The sequence below is a fragment of the Culex quinquefasciatus genome, chromosome 3, assembly GCF_015732765.1.
Source record: "Culex quinquefasciatus strain JHB chromosome 3, VPISU_Cqui_1.0_pri_paternal, whole genome shotgun sequence".
Classification (NCBI taxonomy): domain Eukaryota; kingdom Metazoa; phylum Arthropoda; class Insecta; order Diptera; family Culicidae; genus Culex; species Culex quinquefasciatus.
The window spans coordinates 55,885,477-55,897,066 of record NC_051863.1 but is presented as its reverse complement, the minus strand read 5'-3'; the positions used below and the strand labels follow the sequence as shown (position 1 = coordinate 55,897,066).

The 11,590-nt window shown below is 34.8% G+C and overlaps 1 protein-coding gene across 1 annotated transcript; it reads left to right on the top strand.

Moving 5' to 3' along the window:
* The first annotated feature begins 4,515 nt into the window (after positions 1-4,515).
* On the top strand, positions 4,516-6,231 carry LOC6049378. Its single transcript, XM_038264389.1, has one exon. It carries the CDS (start codon positions 4,546-4,548, stop codon positions 6,010-6,012), a length of 1,467 nt encoding a protein of 488 aa, XP_038120317.1. The 5' UTR covers positions 4,516-4,545; the 3' UTR covers positions 6,013-6,231.
* Positions 6,232-11,590: the final 5,359 nt, after the last annotated feature.

Genomic DNA, 11,590 nt, shown 5'->3' with positions numbered 1-11,590 from the left:
TGATTTGATGCCGCTATTTAGTGCCTCGCGGTTTCTTGGGTTTTTTCGAATTTTCCCTTACAAGTTACACCTTTGAGTGTCACTGGGTAAATGTTAACCGATTTTGTTCATATTTGGCACAGAGTCCTAAAATAGCTCAAGGAATAATATTCAGTTTGTGGAGCGAGGTTTTGAAAAAAAAGTCCCATATTCTGGGCACCCTACTGTCCATACAAAAATAGTACGCAAATATTGGAAAATCTGTAACTTTTGAAGGAATTTTCTGATCGATTTGGTTTGTTCGGAGAAGTTGTAGGTTGATATGGACTATTCAGAAAAAACGTTACTTAATCCACCTTAAGGTGGTTGGTGCCTTCCTCACATTCATGTTGTATTTTAGGTTGTATTTACAAATTAATTTAAGAGTTTTTTTTTATTTTATTTTTTTCATTCATTTTTTTATAATTATTGTTTTTATAAGAACAACAATTTTCAATTCTTTTTATACCAACTCTCCAAAATAAATGAGAAAATGGGGGGCTGTAATTGAATTTAAAAATGCTGATATGCCAACATTAGGTGCACGATGGAATTGCATGCTGTCCCCCTAGTAAACAATGTCTCATGAGTTGTATATTTCAATAAAAAGTTCGTGTAAATCTTTGTCGAGACAAAATGATGTATTCAGCAACATAATTAATACAGACTTTTTCCAGAAGAGACGCAGACACTGTTTAAGCAATGTGGCAACCGGGCGAGACGCATGCTGCGCGACTCTCGCGCGTAATCAAAAAGACCCGGCCTTTGAGGTTATGCAAAAATCACCCTTTTTTGTAGCTACAAAAAAACTTGTTCATGGCATAACTTTAAAAGTACTTCACTAAACAGAATAAAATTTAATAGGGTCTTAGGGGACCCCAAAACGAACAGAATAAGGCAGATCCGGCCAAAATCGGTTCAGCCAGTTCTGAGATAATCGTGTGGAAAAAAAAACATGTCTACACACATCCCCACAGACATTTGTTCAGAATTTGATTCTGAGTCGATAGGTATACGTGAAGGTATATCTAGGAGGTGTATTTAAGAAGTTCATTTTTCGAGTGATTTTATAGCCTTGCCTCAGTGAGGTGAGGAAGGCAAAAATAGGCACGTGGATTATTTTTTTTATAAACTTCTTTTCAAAAATCTATTTACCAAAATCCGTTTTTTTTAATTTTTAGTTTTTGTTTAAATGTGTTTTTAATAGAAATTTTTGTCAATGTATTTTTTTGACTTAAGTTTTTGATATTCAATCAAATTTGCAATCGAGAAGTATTTTACAGATTTTTTGATAAGTTGTCCCGCCCGTGTGGATCAATCGGACCGCGCACTGGACTCACAATCCAGAGGTTGCTGGTTTCGAATCCCGCGGCGATCAAAAATTCTAAGTGCAAATATGGGTATCCGACGCCGTCGCTCCGTGCCGTACTCAATCACTTAAGAGCCCAGGGCGGCGAAGCCCTTTTAGTTAAAAGGAAGACACTAGTGGTTGGTACTAGCAATGGTGGCCGACAGCTATAAAGTCAACTTCGGCAATTTTAACCGAAAAATTCCCGATTTTCGATTTTTTTTAAATATTCCTGAAATTACTGAAAATATTTTTTTCTAAAAATGCAAAAAAAAGATCAATAAAATTTCCTCAGAGATATTGAAGACTGGACCTTTTGTTGCTAAATACATTAAATTAAGCAAAAAGAAACAAGAAAATTTTTGTTTTTATGTTTCATCCAAACATTTCCACATTTTCTAAAGCCAATACTTAAAAAACGGGATTTTTGCAGTTTAAAATTAAATATTAGCAGGAAATTTCTAAATTTCTAAATCGGACTTATCGATTGCAAATTTGATTGACATCAAAAACTAAAGTAAAAAAAAGTTTACTTAATTTTTTTTAAAACCCATTTTTTCCAAAAAAATATCATTCGTTCAAAATTTTTGTCCATAGTTCTCAAAAGTTAAAAAATGAGAAAAAAGTTACTTTAAAAAATCGGTAAAATCATCGTACTTTCATAAACTGTTTTACCTGAATATTTCCCATCATTACGTAGAGCTTTGCCAAAGACACCAAATCGATCAGAAAATTCCTTTAAAATTTACAATTTTTAGCCGATTTTGTAGAGAACTGTCTTTAAAAAGAAAAATCGAAAACATCTTGACTTGGTGAAAAAGTTAACGGCTATATTTTAGGATTAAAATGCCAATTACATAGAAATCTTGTCCTTCTGAAAAAAAACATGTTGTCCGAATGCTTAGCCCAGTCAGGTCACGAATTCGATTTTAATCGCATACGAATTCCGTTTTAAACGCAACATCCGGTAAAAACACGGAACAATTCGAACTGAACTTATTGGGTTTAGAGCGTCCAATTTCCCGTCCCGGGAAAAAAATTCCCGGGAATTCCCGGGATTTCCCGAAAAAAAATATTTCCCGTTTCCCGGGAAATTTTTAAATTTCCCGGGAATTCCCGAAATTCAAGAGGAAGTTAACTTTTTCTTAAACTTTTGGAACTACTTTTTGAAAATGCTCTGAAAAAATAATAAATGAACACACTGAACATGATTTTGGTCAATTAAATGTATTGTTTGGTTTATATATAATTAATCTGATTATCAGAAATTATGATATCAGAATAATTTCTGATAATATTAATTTTTAAAGCAACTGGGAATAGATATTGCTTAATGAGTATTACATTATTACAATTAGGTAATTTTTTAATAGATTGATTTTATTTCATCAAAACCATTTTAACTCCTTACCTCCAAATTAAAATTGAGATTTTTTTACGTTTTTGTTTACCATGATCAAATGAGATGAAAATCGAATTAGTGCAAAAAGAATTAATTCAATTGGTTGAATACCTTGTACTAAAGAAACTACAATTTGAAGTAAAAGAATCATGGAGCACTGGTGCAACTACAGGTGTTAGAGGGTTAAATGTGAAAAATAGAAGACTTTTTATGGAATGATGTTAATTTATCTTATAATTTTAATCAGGTTGCATAATAATACAAAAAAAAAAAAAACATTGAAAAATTACTTTCTTCTGTTTGTTCTCAAAAAATGCAAAAATATATTCAAAGCTCGCTTCAAATATTTGAAAACATTGGGTTGTATGGAGTAAAACAAACACTAAAAGCTTTACCATTTGTTGAAGGGCTGAAACCAGTATTTGTTATGAAAAACATAATTTCTGTATGTTATGATTGTGGATTATGCAAATTTATGATTGTGGATTATGGATTAATTTTACTCACAGCTTTGATAAAAATTATTTCTCATCAAAAAATACCTAAATACATTTTCTTGTAGACGAAGGATTTTTTACGTGCAGTCAAGCTGCTAAATGATCTTAACAATTATTAAAACCATTAATGTTGATGTCCTATACTATTTTGTTGCATAATATTAATTAAAACCAAGATCATAAAAATTTTCGATAAATTTAAAATTTCCCGGGAATTCCCGGGATTTCTCGGGAAATTGGCTGAAAATTTCCCGTTTCCCGGGAAATTAGTAACCCCGGGAAATTGGACGCTCTAATTGGGTTTGATCATACGGGCTGTACTTTGAGTAATTTGATTTAAAACCTTTTTATGGAGTCATTTAATTTAGTACCGTCAGTGGGGATGAATATGGTTGAAAAGAACGGTACACCTCTTGTTATTTCTGAATAACAAAAAAATATTTGTATGCTTCAAAGAATTAGTTCTGCTCGCTGCTCCAACATATTGCATGCAACTTTTTCTTGCTTGCAGTAGCGATAAACCACCCTAATTCTAAATAAAGTCTAAATATTTTTTAAAAATTAAAAGTGCACGTGTTTCTGGGGAGCCTGAAGTTCGATTTGAGCCAGCGCAGTCATTTTTGTCAATTTTTGTAGGTCAGTGTTATTAAAAAAGGTTGATTTTCTGAGATGTCAGCAAAATTTCAGTATGATCTTCCCAAACCTACCCTTCAAACAGAATTGAGTTTCATTAATAAGATAGCAGACCCAATGTCACCCTCACTGACGGTATTTTACTTTATTTCATGTTCTAAGTGATAAGACATGTGGATTTATGTGCTACTCTGTCATCATTTTCATTTTGTTGATGCCATTCGCGATGGTTATCATCGGTGGAATTTTCCGTACGCTTTCATTTGCTTTGCAGAGTCACCCACACGCCCGCCCGAATGTTCTCAATAAGGGTTGCACTTCTGTTTTGCTGCATTGCAGTTGCGTCTTCAAGCTCCTACGAGCTGATCAAATATATGCATTCCGTGATCGAACACTTGACAAAGTTTGAACCTGATACTCGAACGTACGTGTTCTGTGATTTGTCGTCAAAGTATTCATTCAACGGGATTATGAATCAACTGCTGACATCTCCTGGATTAGATTATGTTTCGAAGTTGCTCATCAACAGTACTTTTTCCACGGCTGAGCAATACAAGTGGTTCGTGACGAACAGTGAAACGTTTACGGATGTTCCCAGTTTGATTGTGCTCCACGTTGGGCAGACTCACTGGAGGGACGAGGAACCGATGTTCTACGCACTGCAACGCTTTCAGCAGAACACTAAGGTGTTGGTGCTGGTTGACTACAGGTTTCGACGGAACTTTGAGATCACCAGTTGGATTTTGAGTAAGTTGTTGAAGTTCAACAAGGTTGTTTATCTGGATATTAGGAAGGTCTTGGTGATTTGGACGGACATTGATGGGAAATTTGCGAAGGTTTCGTCGCATTACTCTGATCCGAACGAGCTGTTTGGCGATTCTGCTCGTAATTTGGAAGGTCGAAACGTAACCTACACCTGGAGGCATCATAAAGGCGTGATGAGGTCAATGCAGTTTGACCCTGTCGTTCGTTGGGTTACGGAAACGGCCGAGCTTCTTCAAGGACGTGCTCAACCGCTGAAGAATCCCTGCCCGATCTCTGCAAAACTATTTGACGAGTGCTACACCAGGCATATTACATCGGGTTTTGTTGACATTTCCATCGATTCGGTCGTGCTCAATGGGTACAATCGAGCAAGTAGTCGCACAATTTTCTCCAACGTTCCGGTAATTGACCAGCTGATTGTACCGAAGGGCAGGACTCTTCCGATTTTGGAGGTATTTTTCATGCCGTACTCCCGTTCGGTTTGGGCTTTAATACTAGGAGTTCTGTTCACGGTTGAGATCATTAGCTTGCTGAAGCCATCATTGTTTAAAAACAATCCCATGCTTTTGGTGGTTTGTGGTTTCGAACAAATCAGCTTGCACCGAACTGGTATTTTCGAGAGAATCGTTCTTCAAATTTTAGTTGTTGTGTTTGTCTTCCTTTTGAACTCTTATGAAATTAAAATTACTTCATTGATGACCGCCAAACCTTTATCAAAAACTCCCAAAACGCTGAACGATCTAGTTGAGCTGAGAATCAATGTTAAAATTGACAGCAGATTCAATCCATACTTGGCTGAAAATCCCCAAATCGGGGATTTGGTCATCAACGGAACCATCGATTATCAGGACTTGGATGGTGTCAGTGCGTACAACATCGACGTCAACTGGATGCACTACATGGCGCATGTTCCGTATCTGGACTACTATCGCCGCCAAAAGGGTTACTGTTTGCTGCAAGAAACTCTGGGAAGTGGCGTCATCGGCTATTATACCGCATATCGGATGCCATTATACGAACATTTTCGTCAATCACTTGGTGCCTTTGAAGAGGCTGGAATGTTTGCACACTGGAGAAGTGAATACTTTAACTCACGGCGAAATCCTCAACTCAGTTCCAGCAATATTGTTCACCAAAGATGGCTAGCTCTAAATCAGGATGACGTTATACTGGCATGGATTGCACTAGCCATTGGTTTTATCATGGGAGGATTTGTGCTTAGCATGGAGATTTTAGGATGTATGCTTCTGCAGGAAAACTGTAAACAATGTTTTCTTAAACTTGCAGTGAAATGCATGGAATATATCATGTCTCGAACAAGTAAATTTTGTAAAATATATCAAAGATAAGTTGGAGAGTCGTCAAACTGTGATGCAACATTTCTTATTTTTTCCAAACAACCCGTCCCTGCTTCAAGGATGCAAAAGTTTGCACATCTTTCCGGCGGTTCGCCGGAACTTCCTAATCATATTTACGGCCCCCAAGAAGCTCAGCATAACGAAATATTATTTTTTGCTCCCTCCTCAGCTGGTCGCACGAGTCAGTGCCACACGTGAGTCCATGCAAACAAGTGAGTCGAGTTCGCTTCGTGGTGCTGCCTTGATGAAAACTTAATCTTCTGGTAGCTACACAACGACAACAGTGACGGGGGAGGCCATCGCCGTTGTGCAAACGCCCTAGCACACAAGCGTTGTCAGTGACATGACATCAGATAAGAGGATTCGTCGAGGATTTTTTTTCTGGAGGCTGACACTTTAAGGCAGGGTTTCGAAAATTGGGGAATATATTTAGGGCTCACGTGATACCACCCGTTGAGAAATATTCAACTCAAAAAATCAAATTCAAATAGTTCACTCTACAGCATTGCCTTTTATGTTCTCGATTGATGACTTTACAAATATTGTAACCCTCAAATTTTCTTTCAATAAACTTTGTTTGGCCTCAAAATTGTTTAATTCACTTTTCGATTTTCAATTAAATTTGTTCATTTTAATTAAAAAGTTCTTCTAAATTTGCAAGAAGTAAAAAATCTGTCAAAATCTGTCAATAACTGGCACAGAGAACGATAAATCTTTATTCTGGAAGGCACTTGAAAATCTGGCATTCCCAGGTTTATCTGACAACCTGGCAACCCTGATTACATCTGGGAATGGGTACATCTTTTATGTAAGGAAGAATGTGTAATAACTATCTCTAAAAAATAAACCAGACCGTTGTAATGCCACATTCTCAGTTAAATTTCGTCACAGTCGTGCTTGCTCATGCATTTTGGAACAAATTGAGTTAAGAAGCTTTTGACCTCCACAGATCTCCAAAATTCAATTTAAAACCTGAGATATTTAATAAAAACCGAAACAAACTCCGTGCATTTTTGTCACATTTCATATGAAAGAAGTTTCAATCGTGTCGTGCTATCTTGTCACTCCCTGAAAATTAATGTAAGTGCGACAAAGAGAAAAGGATTTCAGGTCAGAATGCGTTTTCCACAAGTACGAGCTCGATTACAAAAATAATTATAGCTCGGGACTCCAAATTTCAATAAAATTTTCATGCATTTCAAAAATCCTAATTCTTTTTTTTAAATAACAAATTTATCTCAAAACTACGTATTTTCGAAAAAGCATTCAAAATGTTGGTTTTTTACAATTTAGGTATGAAATGATCGGGATTTTTTCATACATTTCAAAAGCTACAATATTTTTTTGTGAAATACTCAAAATTTCACAAAGCTACGTATTTTTGAAAAGTACTAAATTGTTTAGCTTATTACAATATGGGTATCAAACTTGGTATCAAATGAGTGAGACTTTTCATAAAATACTATTGTAAAAATATGTTTTTGAGGAATATTCACAATTATTTTCGAAAACGCGTAGTTCACAAAAAATATTATTGCTATCGGAATGTATGTAAAAAAATCAAGATAATTTGATAAACATTGTATAAAAAATGAGCATTTTGAGTTCTGTTTCAAATATACGTGGTTTTGTGAAATTTTAGTGTCTTTTAAAGTTTAAGTTATGACTTTCGTAATATTTGGAAAAATCCTGATCTTTTGACACCCATATTGTAAAACACAGACATTTTTAGAACTTTTCCAAAAATACGTAGTTTTAAGAAAATTTTGAGTATTTTCAATAAAATTGTGTTATAATTTTCAAAATGTATGAAAGTATCCTGATCATTTCAAACTCATATTGATTAAAGCTGAAATTTTGAGTTTTTTTTTTTCGAAATTTCATGGTTTTGTGATTTTTTTTTTTCAGTGTTAAAAAAAATTGTTTGAGCTTTCGAAATGTATGAAAAAACCCCGATCATTTGATACTCATATAGTAAAAAAAAACTGATTTTTTTGTACTATTTCGAAAATACTTAGCTTTGTGAATATTTTGAGAATTACTCAAAAAATATTGTAACTTTCGACATGTATGAAAAACCCCGATCATTTGATACATGGGTATGGGTAAAAGACAAAAAATTTCAGTCATTTTTTTTAAATACTTAGCTTTGTGAAAATTTTGAGTATTTCACAACAAATATTGTAACATTCAAAATGTATGAAAAAATTTCGATTATTTGATACCCACATTGTAAAACACAAAAAAAATAGTACTTTTTTTTCGAAAATGCGTAGTTGTGTAACATTTTTGAAGATATAACAAAAATGTTTTATAGCTTTCGAAATATATGAAAAATCGCGATCATTTGATATCCATGTTTCAATAAAAATTGTATTGAGTTTTTTTTTCAGAAACATTGTATTTGCAAAATACAGGAAAAATACATTTTTTGTGAAAATGTTCATGTTATTATAATTGCAATGGATAGCATACATCATCCCGATTCCAAAACAGCTGAACAAATCATAACCGGGGCAGTGCAAAACCAAGGCGTGTAAAACCGGGGCATGACTGTGAATCTAAATCATAATTTAAAGCTAAATTTTAAGCTTTGAATTATCAAAATGATGTAACGAAATTGTTTGGGAACATAAACATGTTGATGGTAGCAGAAACAGTGATGATGTTATAGACTTGAGTTTTCAAAAGGAATTTTAAAATGCCAAATTGAACAAAATTATTTAAAAAATTGCCTTCAAGACAATGGGATTGGATTCAGCGGAAAACTTATTTATAATGGTTTTTTAAATCATTTACACATTAATTATTAATGTAAAATGTGAACTTGTTGGATCAATATTATTGAGCATTATTGATGGGAACCCTAAAGGAGTCATTAGACTTTGGCAAACAAACATAAAACTCGTACTTTTTCGTGTTCGACAGTTTGCCAAACTTGCAAACTTGTTTGTGGCACACTTGCAAACAAAGGAAGCGTTCTTATTACGTAACGCAAATATTGGGATTAAGCGGTTTAATTACTAATATAGGGCTAGTGATTTTTAACGATTTCGTGTACGGCTTAAACTTCCTGAAATTTTTAAATTTTCTTAAATATTTTTTTAAATAAGGCCGTTGCAAAAAAATTTCAAAGATTATGTCACCCCCTACTTCAAAGTTAGCCTGAATAATCAAAGGGCAAAAAAATAATATTTTTTCGAAAAACTTCAAAATGTTAATGGAAATTTAAGTTTTATCAACTGAAAACCATTCAAATGCATTTTCCCGCGTTTATAATCATATTCAGCATGTTTGAACTCCTTTGAAAACCATTTAAATTTTCATAAAATACCAATGTACAGTTCCACATTTTTTTTACGAAAAAAATATTCCATCAATACCTTGATATTCTAAAAACTAATGATTGGAAAGAAACTACACATTTTGCTGCTATTTTATTTGAAAGGTATTGTTTCCATAGAAACTCAAATAATTCAGCTTTGTTTTATTCAAATTAAAAATACACTTTTCTTGTTTTCTGTTCTCATTCTGGATTGAAAATTTTGATTTCGTTACAAATCATATTATTTTTGCCTATTGATTTTAAATTAAGTTTTTGATAAGTGGGATGAAAACTTTAAAAAATATTTTTAATGGGCTTACTGTCGCCGAAAATTCAAATAATTTTACTCATTTTGGCTGAACATGATTGTTTAATTTTGCTTTGATATGAAATTTAATGAAATGCAAATCAGCGAAAACTTTTTATCTTTACTAGTCGAATATTAAAAAAAACTGCAGTTCAATAAATGAGAAAATTTTTCAAAAAATATATAGAGCTCATCCCAGTGCGTGGCCGAATGGTTACGCTGTCCGCTTTGTAAGCGGATGATTCTGGGTTCGATTCCCATCTGCTGCAACCTTCCATCGGATGAGGAAGTAAAATGTCGGTCCCGGCCTTGGTTGTTAGGCTGTTAAGTCATTCCAGGTGTAGGAGTTCTCTCCATGCCATAAGTACAAACAACACACCAAATCAAGCCTACTCCGGTGGAATCGCTGGCGGCGGTTGGACTCGCAATCCAAAGGTCGTCAGTTCAAACACTGGGGTGGAAGGTTCCTTGGAGTAAAAAGAGGTTTGAGTGCTCTCCCCATTCAAGCCTTCGGACTCTTAGGTTCGAGCAGAAACTTGCAATAGAGACCACAATGTCGTTAATGTGGATGGTTTGATTTTTTTTTGAAAGAGCTCATCCATAAATCAGGTGGAAACTTTTTTGAAAATTGAGAGAATTTTGTTTTTGTGTCACGTTCAAATTAAGTGAAGTTTTTTTTTTAAGTTTATTGATGAATAATATATAATGAAGAATAGCAATTAATTAATAAAGTAGTTTCTGTAATTTAAGCATAAGATGTTCAGAGTTATTTTAACATTTTTCACGTTCCGTGAAATTTGCGTGAAATTTGGTGTTTTGAAATTGAGGTCCCCGTCAAATTTGCAATTTTCAAGCGTGAAAAATCACTAAGCCTAGTCATTAACTATGAATTAAATTTTAATTCGAGGCAATTTCACAAATGACTAGTTCTAATCGTTTTTTTGGCAGCAAACTATTAAAAATCCCGTAATATCAAAAAACAGACCTAGGATTTGATCATGGACCAAAATTACCCGTTAGGACAAAGTTCCACCCAAATCGAAGAGGGGTAAGGGCAACTTTTTCCGATTTTGTGTGAGTTGGTAGAGAATGACTCATATTTTGTGATGTAGGTAATTTTTGAAATGCAATGAATCTTTTTTTATTTGACTGAGAACCTCTCCAACTGCACTGCATAAGCACGCGTTTAAACAAGATCATACTCATACTCACACGCACCCACCCCTGGTTGCTAGAGCATGTGTTTCCGAAAGAGTCAAACTTGTTATTTATGGTTTCAGCGAGGGTTGAAAATTTTTGAATTATGGTGCGCACCCCCGCCGCTGTAATCCAATTTGCACACTTTTGCCCTGACTCACGTGGGGACGGAGGAAGTGTGGTGCTTTTGAGCTTTTGCAACAACGTTGTTGTTCATAAACAGTTGCTGTTGTTGTTCGGTGGGGGAGGAAAAGAGCGCGTGATCCAGGAAGAAGAGGGGATTGACTGTCAAACATGTTGTCCCGTTGGCACGAGCGGCGTCGGTGACGGGAAAATTCCACCTTTTTTTCTACGGAAATGCTGATTTCCGAAAACAACAAGGGGTTTGTTTTCATTTTGCCTTTTTTCCGGGAAGGAGGCAAATGTGTGGTAAGTAGCTTAGCAAAAAGGGTTTCCCCCGGGAGGAGATCGTGCTTGATAGATGGCATGATTTAGTTGCAGTTGTCAAAATGCTTTCTTCTCTTCGTGACAGTATGTGGAAGAACATAAATTTTACAACTCCAGGCTTATCAAGTTATGATTGTTTTGAAAAGAGCAACTACATGGGAAAAGGTAAATATCAGATGGTAAAGCAGCAGCTGGGAGTTGGGATTCAGTTTTTTTTTTACTTTTGAAAGGGTCCAGTGAACTCTATTAATTCCAGCGTACTCAGGTAGTACCATTCAATTTTCTTCGATTTT